This window comes from Dermacentor albipictus, chromosome 2, assembly GCF_038994185.2.
Source record: "Dermacentor albipictus isolate Rhodes 1998 colony chromosome 2, USDA_Dalb.pri_finalv2, whole genome shotgun sequence".
Classification (NCBI taxonomy): domain Eukaryota; kingdom Metazoa; phylum Arthropoda; class Arachnida; order Ixodida; family Ixodidae; genus Dermacentor; species Dermacentor albipictus.
Genome location: NC_091822.1, coordinates 182,324,834 through 182,341,361, shown reverse-complemented (window position 1 = coordinate 182,341,361; position 16,528 = coordinate 182,324,834). Strand labels below are relative to the sequence as shown.

General features: G+C 47.0%; 1 protein-coding gene across 2 annotated transcripts; it reads left to right on the top strand.

Annotated features, from left to right (window-relative positions):
• Positions 1-3,843: 3,843 nt before the first annotated feature.
• On the top strand, positions 3,844-15,711 carry LOC135919451 (uncharacterized). Of its 2 annotated transcripts, none has more exons than XM_065453276.2 (8): positions 3,844-3,990; positions 6,931-6,988; positions 7,140-7,225; positions 9,091-9,248; positions 10,032-10,171; positions 10,375-10,428; positions 13,389-13,526; positions 14,695-15,711. In XM_065453276.2, the coding sequence occupies exons 1-8, from the start codon at positions 3,949-3,951 to the stop codon at positions 15,207-15,209; spliced, it is 1,191 nt and encodes a 396-aa protein (XP_065309348.1). In that variant the 5' UTR covers positions 3,844-3,948; the 3' UTR covers positions 15,210-15,711. The 2 variants fall into 2 exon arrangements, with proteins under 2 accessions (XP_065309348.1, XP_065309356.1); XM_065453284.2 differs by having other exon boundaries at positions 9,091-9,222; positions 10,109-10,171; positions 14,695-15,202.
• Positions 15,712-16,528: the final 817 nt, after the last annotated feature.

The window sequence follows — 16,528 nt, the reverse complement described above, 5'->3', positions numbered from 1 at the left end:
TACCGGAGCACTCTTTACCATGTACACCCAGTCAAACTGGCGGAAAGAGGGGGTTCTTCAGACATATATGACACTCCACCCCCACCTCCCAACCCGAACTGGCACCCGGGGCCCACGCCCCGGGTGCCCCGGATGCAAAGGTGGTCTAGTTTCTCGAATCAAGTTGGACGCCTTTGGGCAGCTGGTTTCCCTTTGACGGTCGTCAACGCTACGGTAAAGTCTCTTCTGCAAAAAGTCTGACTCTGCAAAGAGGTCTGACCGAAGGTGAGACCGGAGGTTATATCCTACGAGTATATATCGAGTTTGCTGCGAGAGCAGTCGGGGCTGTCGCACGAGGCATGAGAAGCCTTTTGTTAAGTGCTCCAGAGGGGTTGTATATGCAATTCCTTTGCACCTTTGTGGGAAGCCCTACATTGGATAAACCGAACGTTGCGAGAATGACCGTTTAAGGGAACATGCGCAAAAAGTAAAGAAAAAGGAGGGTATACGGGCGCACATATGGCGGCTCATGTTACCGCGTGTGGTTGTGACGCTCGATTTTCTGAGACTACTATTGTGGGCAGGAGCGGTAACGGCTCTTATAGGCTTGCACTTGACGCCTTCTTTATCAAGAAGAATAGAGATATGTGTATAAGTGAGCCTTCCATCTCATTACTAGATGCCGACTTTGACTTCTTGCGCGACTGCCTGTGATGTGCATGTACCTGTTCTCTTTTGCTTGGTATGCGTATGCGTGGCAAGAGGATATATATGTATGATTCTATCCTTCCAGCAAACAGCTGTGAGTGTAGCGCTTGTCTTCGTCCACCTTACTTGTTTCTGTGTTTTTATCGCACTAATACTTCAATTATGGAAAACCATCCAGCCTAACAATCAACTCTTCTAGAATATATCGCATGCCGTGGGCCTTCCTAATCTTGCGCTATCCAAACATACCACTGCCCCGGGCCACTTTTTTGACAGGCTAACCGCCACCATACTTGAATCTGGTTTCAAATCGCGCCATCAAAGGTAAGTTCGCGAATCATTTCTAATCCATAAATTTGGTGCCGTTGTTTCTGGGATTAACGAGCCTCCCAAAGCCAAGGCCGAGCACTTCAATCAACCAGGTCATAACTATGATAAACTTAAACTGTACATCTTACAGTCAAATTTCCGTTCAGCGTGAGAAAGAAAATACAGAGAATCATATTCCATTCATAAATTCAAGACATTGAAACCAACAGGCATAAATATTTCAGAGGGAGCTTTATACTTTATTCGCTATGCTAAATTTAAAGCTATAACCAACAGCACTTAGTTATTTTCATTTGGTTGCTTAGTGTTTTTCTTTTCTCTCCTGCGTCTCTTTGTTTTTGCTTTTATTTATATGTTTATTCCATTTTAGTATATTTTTTTTTACACGAGCACCATTTTCTTCCCCTCTTTCTTTATTATCTCTTTCAGAGACACGACAGCTCACTGACCTTCAGCGAAGCAGACAACCTCTCTCTCCTCCTTCCCCATTCCCCGTCGTCGTCCAGGCCCCTTCAACGAAAAAACACACGTCCGGCTGACACTCGGCCGTGTCAGCAGCCGTGTGAATAGCACTCCTTTCTTATCAGTTCTACACCATCACCACTAACGGATGTTCGGTCGTTGCCTCACCCACCCACCTTACCCCCTCTCCCCTTTAGAATGTAACGTCTCCTTGAAAAAGAAAAATCCACTTGTCGAAACGTTGGCTCCCACATTTGCCTTGTTCTCGTTTTGCTCATCGTCTTGGATAATCTCCGGGCCTTCCCCATGTTTTAGCACACCCGACACACACGCGCGCTATTTGCCCCAAACAATTCTCTGGTTGATGATATGTCATTTCATTGTATTCAACACAGGATGAGTGACGTTCGTGAATTATTGTTGTCACATTTTCGCCAGATCTTGTGTACCCACCTTTCTTGCTACGATCATTTGTAAACCCTGCATTTGCTACATTTGTTGCTGTACCAACCTGCTGTTACAACCATCCCCTCTCGTGGTGCATTTTTTAGCACGTTTGACATGTGTACCGATGATCCATGACGGGTGCAGTCACCTTACAGGAATAATCTGTCTTCTGTCATCTCTTCGTCGCGGGTCGTGTGTACAACTAGTCTCGGAGATACGAGAAATGCACCATCGTATGATAGCGAAAGGACACGACGTCGTGTTTCAGTGGCTGCCTGGCCATTGCGGTATCTCCGGCAACGACCTCGCTGACGAAGCTGCTAGGAAAGCACACGAAGGGGCAGTCCTTGTTTCTCTACCTTTATCGCGGACCGACGCAGCCCAACACCTAAGCAAGATAGCACACCGTATGACATTAGAGAAGTGGCACACACCTGAATTCACCCAAGAACGATTGCATTCCCTCGACTTCTCTATGCAACTGCGCCTGTTACCAGGGCTTCCGCGAAATGAGGAAACAATGCTGTGCCGCTTACGCTTGGGCGTCGCATTCACCAATGCATATAAGTTTTTGATTGGAATGACTGATAGCGCCGACTGTAATGCCTGCAGTGCCGAGGGAACTATAGAACATCTACTGTGCTACTGCCCATCTTTTCAAAATGAAAGACATGACCTCTGCACAGCTCTCAATCAGCTAGATAGAACACCGTTCACCTTGAAGAAGATCTTGGGACCATGGCCTCGCATATCGCAGCTACTAAAGGCAACAAAAGCTCTGCTGCGATATTTGAAGGCTACTGGATTGAGTCAATGTCTGTGATCCGGACTGAGTGACCGAACAATATAACCAGTAGACTTTCTCTTCTTCTTTTAATCTTTCCGTCCCCTTTTCCCTTTCCCCAGTGCAGGGTAGCCAACCGGGCTCAGTCCTGGTTAACCTCCCTACCTTTCCTTTATCATTAGCTCTCTCTCTCTGACATGGTTGTTTCTTTTTTTTCTCTCTCTCTCTCTTTTAACCATGAGTCATCTTTCCTGTAAACGCTGTTTTTGTCACATATAATGTTGCCTTACGAACCTGTTACAACCATCCCGTTGCACAATTTTTTTTTGTGCATGCACGGCTGATTTGCCACGACTGCAAGTTTCTTACAGCTGTGTGTCTTGGCAGTGGATGAGCGCATAGGGTGGCCCCTATGCCGCGTACTTATTTAAGCACAACGCCTTACCGTTTCGGGAGTTCCATGACTCCGGCCGGACTCCGGCCGAAACGTAGGTAATAAAGCATCGTTTCTTTCGTACGTGCATCTCCAACCTACAATTGCATATATATATATATATATATATATATATATATATATATATATATATATATATATATATATATATATATATATATATATATATATATATATATATATATATATAAAGACGCACTGTACTTACTATGCTTCCAAGAATGCGCGAAGAAGTTCACCATGCACCGGAGCCCTGGACAGAAATCCTGCTTAGTGGCCACCTATTAAGCTTTCAAGCATTCATTCCACAGTTCACGGATCGTTCATAACTCGGGAACAGAGATAAATCTTGAACTGCCTACAGCTCCTCTGAAACCGTCACTTGAGTGAAATCTGCTGGACCCAGGCGCGGATCTTTTGTTAGCCACGTGCCATTTATAGGAGAGGGAGAAAGAAAGGAGAAGATCTCTCGTAGGGCATACAACGCTGGCGAAAATAAAAGCTAAACCGATGGCGCCGCACTGTTTTGTTCACAGGCATACCTTTTCTAGCCTCTCGCCTCGCTCCTGTATTTATCATTATCTATGAGTTTCCTACGAGGAGCTTGACCTTAAATTGGCCAGTACACCATTGTGGGTACGTGCCATATGTTTAAAATTTCATTATCATCATTAACAGTGTGCCGCACTATGCCAGCATGACGCCGGGCACCGTCCGGTAGACGCGACAGCGCAGGTTCGAGAGTCGGGACATCACTCCGCTAGTCGCATGCTACCGGCTCGCCATGAACAGGAACACCATTGTCAGCTTGTGCTACGGCTGCGCGGTGAGAATTGCAGAGTTGTTCCACCTATTAGGATATACTATTGTACCTCCTCTGGGATGTGGCTCGAATGTGCAAAGCGTGCAAAGGAACTTAAAGGAATATATTCAGTGGAGCTAGATTGAAAGGCTTCTGCAATAACGAATTCGACATTCGTAACGAAAACAGAGCATTCGTAAGCGACAAAATTTCGAAAATGTTAAATCGGACTGGCGCCACCTGTTGTGGGCTATGCCACCCTCACATGTGACGTGAGCCCCGCTGCAGAGCAAAGAGCGGCAGCTATGTCCCACCACAGCAAGCAGCATCGCTTTCCCTGTTTACAACCGCCGAGGCTCAAGTGACCGTATCCAGTATCCTGACCTCAAGCAGAGCCGCAGAGCGACTCATGCCAGTAGAACTACAGCCGTCAAGCAGTCCATCAATATTCTAAAAGACATAACAGCGGTATAGGGGGAGGTCACGTGGAGATTACGTCAACTCCTCCATTTGGCACGGGCGTTTCAAACTGAAGACTTGCAGCGGGATCCTCTCTAATGCAATTTTCTACGCAATAAAATAAACGATATATCATCGTTTTCTGGACGTTTCTAGACATTGCTTACAGACTTCTAGAGGAATATTTCGTCGATTTAGCTCGACTTTCTGAAAGAGGGTGCTTTAATCGCGGAGAAAACATGACGTTTAATCAGGACCGCCGCATCTAGGAAATGCGAAACTTGACCACGTGTCGTTACGTTTCGCGTGTTAGCTGAACACAAAACAGAATAATCATGGGACTGCTGACAAGACCAGCATTCCAGCTGTTACGCCTAGACGACGGCGGGTCGATGCGCGAGGACAACGTCCGCTCGAGGTGTCTGCAACTGCCCCATTCTGTGAAAGAGGTAATGACCATCAGAGCCTTACTCAGCTATTTGCTTCAAGGAGCAGGTCCGACCGAGTGAAAGGCGTCGACTGCTGCTTCCCGATTACCTCGTCATTGCGCCATATGCGAGAGCGAATGTGTTAAATCAGAGGAGGAGTCCAGCGGGATGGTCGAAAGCGTGTACAGGATGCTGCGAACAGTTTGACCATTCCGATTGGCCGATGATGACATGACCTGTTTCCCTACCGAGTGATCCAGGGAAGACGGAGGGGTTTTTAAGAGACATCCTCTGTGTCGGATGTGTGCTCTGCCAGAATACAGCGTGTGTTCTTCCAGAATAATTCGGCTTATGCTACGAGACGATGGAGCTGCGTGCTACGATGTACTGCGCTCTGTACTTCGGCCAGTACAATTATGCCTTTCCTGTAAATAAGCCTTCCCCGGATAGCGTGGGCATTGCCAGATGCGGTGATATTTTGTGGGCTTTGCTCTGCAGTATAGGGACAATATGATGGATATTATGTGGAGTGGCAGAGGTGAAGGTAAAAGAGACGGGGGGATGAATTAGTTTGTATAGATGTCGCCACGCGAAGGAATCTTATCGGCTAAGAAAATGGTGTGGCCTGGGGGAAGCGTCTCCTGCTATGTCTGCGATGTTGTAGCTTTTCAGTTTAGTTCCGTGGTTCTGTCGGCGTGTCGTATGGGTTAGACAGCCCTTCCACCGGCCCCCTGTGAGCGAGCTCTCGGGCTACCACATTAGCGCGTTCATTACCATGGTGGAGAGAGGCGTGTCCAGGTGTGTAGACGATGTGCACGTTCCATGTGTAACGGTGTGGGGCGCACTGATGTGAGGGTACGGTGTATGTAGGGTGTCACCATTCCTTGTGTCGAAGTCCTGCAGACAGTTTGTGGACCAGTGACCACTGCGATGGGTCCGTCCGGTGCCGGTATGCTTGAAGTGTGAATGGTGGCCATTGCGATATATCAGCCTCTGCCGCCGTGCCGCTGTACACAGTGTTGAGCATCGCTGACGCCCTCACGGTGTCTGTGCTATCTAATACGACTAGACATAGAGCATGACTCTGCAAGGACCGGGTCATGTCGTTGTATAGTGCCGTTGTGACCGATGTGCCATGGCCAAATACTCCGGCCAGGGCTTGCGCTCTGGCCTGTCTCCGGCCTTTATGACCGCGCGTATTTTGAATGCTAAGTGGCAGAGGTGTGCGGTCTTCCCTGAAATAAAAAAGAAACAGTGCGACACAGGACGAGCGAATAAAGGGCACAGAACAGAGCTCTGTCCGGATAGAGCGCACAGGAAAAAGCGCTATGTCCTGTGCTCTTTACTCGCTCGTCCTGTGTCGCACTGTTTCTGTTTTATACCAATGATGAACCAACCAGCCCCTTTGAACACACTGCTAGCGGTCTTCCTGTTGCGGTTTTCTCGGCGTTGGGCATCCTACCTAGCTGGGATAGAATGAGGCTCCGCTGCTTTGTCCACTGGAGGCGTTGTAATTGGCTGACGGTGTGGCCTTCCACTAGTTCTCGGATGGTGTTGTGCACCCCGAGCCGTGGTAGGAGCTGCCTGGATGAATGCTGAGGTAGCCCCAGCGCTGCCTTTATTGCCGTACGGAGCAGGGTGTCCGTCTGGCTTGTCTCGGTCTGAATCACGTTATGGTAGCGAATACATAGCAAGGAACATAAACGATGACTGCGCGACGAGGCTAGTGTTCGCACCTATATTGAGGTAAATTCTTTCTTCGGCATATGCAGAATTTCCGCCTCTTTCCTTTTCAGACCTTGTCTGCGTGTTTATTAGTAGCACTATTTAGTGGAAGATTATTTAACAAAAGGAAATGCATTATGTATAACGCAAGTAAATTCAGGGAAAACACGGGGATGGCGGGAGACGGAAATTCAAAACGATGAGCAAAATGAGAACAATGTGAAAGCAGGAGCCTTGTCGAAACGTTGGTTCCTGCTTTCAGTAATTCAGTAATTTCTTTAACTGGTTTACGCAGTTGGGTAGTTATGGTGCAAAAGCGACAATATATAGATCCTGTCTTCTTTCCTTACAGGCGCTGAATTCATTCAGTTTTCTGAAATACGCGTTCGGCTTCTACAGGCGAAACATGGGTACGTCCTTCGAAGTTTCTCGTTGGCAACTTCGCAACACTATACGCAGTCACGTGATTCAGTTCTCGCTTGTGCAATCTTCCGCTGCACAAAGTCGTAGATGAATCACGATGTTTTTTTTCTCTCTCTCTCTCTCTCTCTCTGCTTTCAGCCTATGGCTGGGCTTTCGACCTCACCTTCGGGTCCGAGTGCTTTCTAAACTTGCTGTCTGACTACCTCCTCCTCGCCACCTACAAGGTACAAGCCAGACGAACTACAAACACGCGCCCTGTCACTGTTAATATTAAAACACAGGTTATGGTTAGCTACGGCTTCCTGGGCTGAATAGCCGTGAGAAGACAGCTATCATAAAACTCGCCAGGCGGTTGCGTTTGCAACTTTGGAATGTAAACCGTGGTTATCTAGCAGCCAAATGGGCAGGAGATAAGAGTTCGTGATTATCAAGATTTAAAGAAAAGATACACACCAGATGGTTACACTAATCTCGCAAGTGAAGCCGTACTATATGGGGAGTTCTTTAAATCCAACACCATCGCAGTACTTGAAACTCGTATAACTCAAGACACTGGTTGATCGAACAATGCTCACATTCTTTTTTTTTTTTGGCAGGGATGTTTTCAATGAATATTAAAACCGCTCAGTTAAAGCAAGTCTTCCGATAATTTCGCATTTCGGCTCCCCTGCGTAGAGCAACGCGACCAAGAGAGGCAGAGTACGTGAACATTCAAAGCATATATGTGCGCGACGTTTCATAATCAAGCCGCTGTGAATGATGAAATGCACGACTAGAGTTGGAACGCAGCTGCATGGGTTCAGTCGCGCACCCTTGCACAATTGCTTTGTGTGTATACCTGTTCAATAATTCCCTGCACCTGCACCTTAACTCATTCAGCTTCTGATAATTCACCTGACACATGTAGCAGTACCTGCCATGGTTGCTCAGTGGCTATGGTGTTAAGCTGCTGAGCACGAGGTGGCGGGATCGAATCCCGGCCACGGCGGCCTCATTTCGATGGGGGCGAAATGCGAAAACACCCGTGTACTCAGATTTAGGTGCACGTTAAAGAAGCCCACGTGGTCGAGTCCGCCACTACGGCGTGCCTCATAATCAGAAAGAGGTTTTGGCACGTAAAACCCCATAATTAAAAAAAAGAACATGTAGCAGTCTGAATGAACTCGAGACAATCGATCGTGTTTAAACGCCCAGGCTCAGTACCCAAGTTTCGTCGCCACGCTGCTGCGGACTGAGTTGGGCGCATGGGCTGCATCACGGTGGAAGAATGGGCTGCATCCGACCGGTCATTAACATGGAGAAAGGAAAAAAAATCCCAGGTGTCCTTAGCTATCGCCTAAGAGACGCGAAGGCGAATGCCTTGTGGAGCCTACTGTAATTCACCTTAATCCACTTGACTGCTTCTAGTCAACCTTAATCCACGCTAATTCACCTTACTTCTCCACATCATTCCACCTTAATCGACCTTAATCCCACAATCCATCTTAATACACATTAATTCAGGCTAATTCATAATCATCCACCTAATCGACCTTAATCCTTCTTCACCTTAATCCAGTCACTGATCAACTTTTCTAATCATCTCTTTTACACGGCTGGATATGCTTTGGTTCGCTTCTGACCTTCCTCGGGTGACGTGATATTTTCTGTACATCCCAACACGACCTTGAAATATAGAGATCTAAGGCGTTTGCCATAAAACAAACAAAAAGTAGGATGGAGCATGACGTCATGCACTCAGCAAGCCTCGGCAAACCAAGCTCGTCTGACACCTAGGCAACAGTGTACAAGCATAGAGAATGACTCTGTAGTACTAACGTGAATATGTGGATTACCTGGGCCTCAATGAGCGCAGTGGCTTTCGGGTAGGAATAAGCCTCGCAAGGTTGCCAGCAGCATTCAAAGACGCCTACCTTCGCATAAAGCCCCTCCATCCACGCGCAACCTCCGCTTTAAACGTGTTTGCAGGGGCTTTAGCTTCGCACAGATCGTCCCGTCGACGCGCGATAATGACATCCCGCTGTCATCTTCCTCATATTCGGCTCACCGCCGATGTCAGTGGTGCGATGATGTCATTGCCACTCCGCAGGACTTCCCGCTGCCATCCTTGCTGTTGGGTAAGGACAGCATGGTCCTGCTCGGCTTCATCGTGTGGAACTCGGCCAGTGTCGGTGTCTGCTTCGTCAGCAGCATCGCGCTTGCCGTGCACTTCGCCAACACGGTACGGACCATCAGCGTGGAATGTTTGTAGGCATATCTCGAATCTCTTATCGCATGTTCTTTTTCTAAATTTGGTGCTTGTAGTCGGCTGTTAATTGTGAACCGCAGACCATATGATCTACAAGTCAGCCATATTTAGACCTCTACAGAAGAATTTTTTTCTTCAACTTGGCTTTGGTTTTTCGAGAGCAGTATGTAAACAATATACAGCGTGATGTCAGAAAGTTGATGCGCAACACTCAAAAGTGTGCATTGACGAAGGGGGACATTCGATTTAGTTCGCACGAAACATATGCTTCGAAACAACACATTCAAACCATATCGCCCTGTATATGCTCTAAAATAACTGCAGCAATGAGGATAGAAAAACGCAGCAATCAGTTACTGGTTGCTAAGACCACGCATGTATAATCAACAATAGATGCTCGGCCGCGTACACGCGACATTCAATAAACTGCGCTTCTAATTCAGACATACGCTAGTAGGAGGACTGCGGTGCCTACCGGAAGTAGCACCACGGCCTGCATTTTTTTTTCTTTCGAGCTTCTGCGCAGAACAAATCCCTCTTATAACTATGCATGACCTCAGCGACGCGGCACAAGCCTTCCGATCTCGGAGGCCGTTGTTTAATGGCTGCATCACCGCCAGATAGCACGTGTTGAAGCGCAAACGGTAACAGACAACGAGAAGAGCGCTTGTCTAACTGACGAGCTTCGCTAAGTTTCAACCTCGATGACGTTCACGTTATTTCTGATACAAAAATAGTGCAAAACATGTCCACATTACACCGCCATATCCCTGCTTTCACAGCATTGCAGTGCGTCAATGGTACAAGACGCATGGTTGTGTTTGCAACTGCGTCGCCGCTTCGGTTGTTGGCATCGCAGGTGGACCTGAAAGAAGCCATGCAGGACCTCAAGGACCAGAACGTGGAGGAAGGAGACTTCCGCGTGAGTGTAGCGTGAATATGGCATCAATGACGCTATAACCACTAGCACTGTACACTGTAACATGTGCGCATATTTTAGCCGCAAGCGTTTAGGCCTCTGTGTAACGAAGCTTCTGTATAGCACTCTCGGCTCACCGAAAATGTGGAAGCGGGCGGCGGTGAGAAATATGTATAACATCCCGCTTCTTGGCTTCTCTCTTTCAGAGACAAATGATGATGACGACGATATCCGTATTTTCGCTCATGGCCTTCATCAAGGTAACGATACTTTCTTTTCCCGGATAAGGCACACAGAGCCGCAAAACCTCGCAGACCGCGTCCATCGCGGCAGCTTTCTTAGCTCAAGAAAAATGTCGATATTTTTTCTTTCTTTCTTATTCCTGTGATCGGTGCTGTTGTGCTCAACTGTATAGTGTCGATGGTGCCAATTGACACGTCATTGTTTTGCACTGTGAAGGATACTGCCTACATTCTTTTTATTATTCGTCAACATCGTAAAAGAAATATCTGTACAAATCAAATTGTTTGCATATGAATGGATCCTTTACCGGGAGGTAAATGATCCTGACGACCAAAGATTATTAAGTTGTGCTCTAGACAAACTACATACTTTTTGTGAAAAATAGCAAATGAGCATGAATACACAAAAACCATTTATATCACATCAAAAAAAAAAAAAGGCACCGCTGACTTTACCGTATAGTCAATTAACGGTCGCTGTCTTAGGCCTGTAAACCATTATAAATACATAGGCGTAATAATCACTTCAGATCTTCGGTGAAATTACCAAATCACTTTTAAAGAAAAGAGAGCCATGAAAGAACTTGGATACATAAGATCCCTACGCCAGACAACTCAAGAAATAAAATTCATCATCATCGTCAGCCTATTTTATGTCCACTGCAGGACGAAGGCCTCTCCCTGCGATCTCCAAGTATACCCCTGTCCTGCGCCAACGGATTCCAACTAGCACCAGCGAATTTCCTGATTCCATCGCAACATCTAGTCTTCTGCCATCCTCTACTGCGCTTCCCTTCTCTTGGTACCCATTCCGTAACCCTAATGGCCCAACGGTTATCTAGTCTGCGCATTACAAGACCTGCCCAGCGCCATTTTTTCTCTTAAAGTCTATTACAATATCGTCTATGTCCGTTTGCTCTCTGATCCAAACCGTTCTCTTTCTGTCTTTTAAAGTTATGCCTAGCATTCCTCGCCCCATCGCTCTTTGTGCGGTCCTTAACTTGTTCTCGATCAAGCTCCTTTGCCAGTCTCCAAGTCTCGGCCCCATATGTCAGCATCGACAAAATGCACTGATTGTGCCCCTTTCTTTTCAGTGATAATGGTAAGCTTCCAGTGAGGAGCTGACAATGTCTGCCGTATTCGATCCAACCCATTTTTATTCTTCTATGAATTTCGTTCTCATGATCAGGGTTCTCTGATTAATTGACCTAGGCAAACGTACCCCTGCACAGACTCTAGAGACTGACTAGCCATCCTGAGCTATTGTCCTCTTACCCGGTTATCCATAATTATCTTTGTCTTCTGCATATTAATCTTCATTTATTTTTAATTAATTAATTATGGGGTTTTACGTGCCAAAACCACTTTCTGATTATGAGGCACACCATAGTGGATGACTCCGGAAATTTTGACACCCTGGGGTTCTTTAATGTGCACCTAAATCTAAGTACATGGGTGTTCTCGCATTTCTCCCTCAACAAAATGCGGCCGCCGTGGCCGGGATTCGATCCCGTGACCTCGTGCTCAGCAGCCCAACACCATAGCCACTGAGCAACCACGGCGGGTATATTAATCTTCAACCCAACTCTTACACTCTCCCTGTTAAGATCCTCAATCATTTGTTGTAACTCCTTTGCAGTGTAGCTGAAAGAACAATGCCATCGGCAAACCGAAGGTTGCTGAGGTATTTGCCGTCGATCCTTACTCCTATGCCTTCCCAGTTTAATAGCTTGAATACCTCTTCCAAGCACGCCGTGAATAGTATTGGAGACATTGTGTCTCCTTGTCTGACCCCTTTCTTTATTGGTATCTATATATGTATAGGTTATAGGTATATATAGGTAAATAAAATTATTGGCTTATAAAACCTATATTCGCCCAGTTTTGGAATATGCCTCCGTGGTTTGGGATCCGTACGAGAGAATATTGATCAATTTGAGAACGTACAGAGAAAATCCGCTCGTTTCATACTGCGCGCTCGTGCAATCGCGACACTCCAGTTAATACTCCAATTCATAAGGCGAACTTGGAATCCTTGCAACTACGACGGTATCGCGAAAGGTTAAAATACGTGGACTTGCTATATCATGATAAGCTTGGCATTGGCTCGAGTGCATACATAGAAAACCTTACGTGACGACTCACGCGGGCGTATCATTAAAACAAAATAAGAGAATTTTATTGTGGGACTAAGACTTACAAGGATTCTTTTTTTCCCGTGAACTGTACGCTGGTGGAATGGTCTTCTTAGGAACGTTGGGGATGCAGCAACAGTGTCTTCATTTTTAGCGCAGCTGAAAAATCTGTAACAATATTTTAGGTCGCCGTATATGTTTTCTTTTTTCTTGTTCTGACGTGAGCACGCCTTTCAATATGTGTTATGTATTAATTGTGTAATATTTATTTGTATATTGAAATTCACTAAGTATATATGTTCCCAATTGTGTGTCCAGTGTTTTTCTTTTTGTATAATATTACAGAGCGCTATAATATATTTTGTTCAATCACATCTGGAGGCAGTGTCTCACTGTACACTCCTGGTTATGGCCTTATTCTAAGGCCAGCAGAAACTTTGTAAATAAAGCACCAGGCATGTCGAGCATACTTCGGGCGGCTGATCGCGAATCCTATATTTTGAGCAAAGTTTTCAGTTCACTGGAGGCACTATGTACTTGGCTTCCGAAACTCTCGTCAGTCAGACATATTGTACTCAGTTGCTCGAAGGCTCGTTTTCACAGGTTTCCAAGTTTAATGAACGAATTCTCGATTCCTCGTTGCAATGCGCTCAATTTAAAAGCTTCCCCTCATCAAAGCGATTCGCAGTACAACGGAATCTGCGCAGCTCTTGACAATTTAGTAATAATGGCCTTGCAAATGTAAAACACGCACTAGCCGAACATCTGCCAGAATGGACGCCTTCTATCGTCTTGATCGTGAACGAGAAAAGATGAGTCAGTGCCATTGGGCTTGCGTCCCAGGGAGCCATCCTGTACAACATGTACTTGTACTACAAGAAGACTGGCGGCGTCGATGGCAGCGTAGAAGAGGCACCCACGGCTTTCTACTTCCCTGCAGACCCGACGGCCCCCGTACCGTTCCTGCCGCCGGAGTCAAAGGTGCGCGTCGAGCTGAGAGAATACCGAATCTTTCGGCTTAATTTTACCGTGAAAAATTCAGTAGTTATTTAGCGGCAAATGCGACAAAGGTGCGTTAGCATTACGTCCCATCACTTTGAGGTCCCGGATCCATGATTTAAACCGAGTTCATCACATTGCAAAGTGTTGTTCAGGAGCTTACGCGACACAAGTCCTGTCTCTTCGAGGAACGCGACTCACGGTGAAGACTAGCGGGCCACCGTCAGTTCCACTATGTATAAGGCGCTATTCCAAGCTCTCCAATCTCCGCTATATACCTCTGCCACGTAACCGTCTTCCCGCACTTCACAAACATACACATTTTCCTATTTTGACACTCCTAATGGTAACCCATTAATAGCTGTTAGCGGTTAGAGCCTTGCATAAAACAAGGATAATTCACAGCTGATGGCGTACCTATACAGTCACTCGTTCTATTTCTCTGTTGCACATCACTGAAATGGGCTGCGCCATTGCCGTCATGGCCAGCCTTCGCGCAGCTTCGATGGGGCAGACCCTACGCACTGGCTCAACGGTAGCGATGTTCTGCAGCTGAGAGATGTTCCAGGTTTGGTTCAAACTTACATTTCTGGTCACGATGATGATTGCACTTCGATGGAGGTGAAATAAAAAGAAGTAAGCGACACAAACGCACGTGTAGACTCGGAGCGAACATCAGTTGCTGAAATCGATCCGGATCCTCGCTGACGGAGTTCTTCAGGTAATGAACTACAGAAAAAAAATACATGTACACCGAAGGATTGAATTGCGGCGTTATTCTAACAGAAGAGCGCCTGAAAGCTGCTAGTCAAGTCGCTCGTGCCTGATAACCCCTGGCCTGTCCCAGTATTGCTGTGTATGGTTTCTTCAGCCTCGCCTGCTCGCTTGTGTACAGTAGTGCGTCGAGTACGCTACCTCCCATGTATTAGATTTCGTTCGTTTCCGTAATTTGCTCTCTGTGTATTGCTTTTTTATATCAGTTGCAACGCTAAGCTTTGCCTGTACTTTATTTACCGGATCTCCAACTATAACCTCTGGCTACATGTGACGTCCGACAAGTGTTTGTTTACTTGTGTTTGCAATATGTAAACAGATAGGTCCATTCTCCAAGCCACTGCACTTTCATTATACCACTGTATTTCGTTTCCAGCGGCACACCAGGGCAAACGCCGCCGGAGCGCCGCCAGCAGCCGCCCGCTGCGGCCTCACGGGGGCGCCCGACACAGCGATGGCATCGGCCAGGCGACCTCCGGCGCCTGCTGCGGTGCCGCCGTCGGTCAGGCGGCCACCGGTGCAGCAGCCCTTCGAAGTGGCCGTACTACGGACGCCTTTCATGGTGCTTCACATGCCGCCCGCGGAAGTGCCGACCGGACCGCAGCCGACAACGCAGCAGCAGCCACCGCCGACCGCGACGCAGACGGCAGCTCGCTAGATTTGCTGCGTGGAACCGCAGCCGCGACCGATAGAAGCGCGTCGTGGCCGAGCAGAAGTAAAATGGGTGTGAAAGCGCATGTGTTGCTTTCACGCGCAAGCTTGACTCTTCCTCAAGCACGGCTTAGTTCAGTGCTTGGGATAGCTGTTTCCACGTGCAGTGGTGGCCCCAGCCAGCTTAAAATTTGGAGCATTTTCTTGGGCAGGAAAAATGTTGTTCTGGAGCAGTTTTGAAGCAGAAAATTGTCCTTTTTGGAACAGTTGGAGTAGTACAACAGTGATCTGTAGCCAAATGGCGAAGAATATTTATGTGCTATCAGTAAGTGCTGCTCAAGAGCGAAGCAACACACAAAGCCAACAAGGACCAATTAATTACGGTAGGATGCACACATTTTTCTTTCGGTAGGCAACGAACTTAATTTTGTAAACAAATAAAATTTTGTAGCCCAGTGAATACGAAGACATGCGCCTGGGCGCAAGAGAGGCATAAAGTCTGTCTCAACTCAAGTCTGCAGTGAAGCCCCGCCCACGCCCTCATAACTGCCAGCCACTGTTCCTCCGCGAGACTGCAAATAGTTCGTACCTGAAACTTTCCCAATTACGTAAAAAGGTGGTAACGACGAAAACAAAATTATAAGCGCGTAATTTTGTACGTTTCCATTTGTCTATTATAGTGGAACGGTGAAAGCCCAATTGTTTATTGAACTGAAATAAAACGTTTGCTTCGCTGCAACTATTTAATGTCAAGTTTCACTTCAGTTAGCAGTGAAGTTTTATGGGTAAAATGGGGTCCGCAGTGAAATGAGCTGTACCGCGGACTATTGAAGAGTGAAATGCTCAGACTCCGTACACTTTGTCCACGTCTGTTGCGCACCTCACCGCTTCCAGCGATGAAGACTCTTCAAGAGCAGCAGACGCTCCGGAGGTATCAAGTACGACGCCATTTTGAAATGGTCGCACGACGAAGATTTTGTTTGCGTCTGTAATTGGCTGGCGGAGTAACAACCCCGCGCGGTCCGTGTACGTTGGTCACCATTTGGTGTTTTTCTTTAAGCTGTATCCCACTATAGAACAATTTGCGCCGTCAGGCACAAGACAAAAAGTGACGGCAAATGTCTTATGTGCATTCCAAATGACAGATGTGCTTTTATGTGCTTTACGGCACAATACAAAATGTGTTTTACGCCCAATAACAATGCTAGAAGCACGACAAGAGACTATGCGTCCATGAACGGCGTCAAGATGAGATGCTTCCATGCGGTGTATCGCAAAGATGGCGATCGATGGCCGTCGAGAACGCTCGTACCATCCCGTACACTCGCTTTAGTTGCGAGGCCCTTTGTCAGCTTCCCGTGCGTCGTGTGACCTCTGCGAATTGATACCAGTCGATTCGGCGTAAAACCGTAATTTTTGTCCCCGGTACCTGACCTACCTTTTGAAGCACTAGCTACCTATTACTGCCCCGAAGGGCTCAAATTGCCACAAGCACGTCCGAAACAGTTGTGAAGGCCCACCCGTACAATTATCAGACGTATCGGTGCTTGTACCGTGGC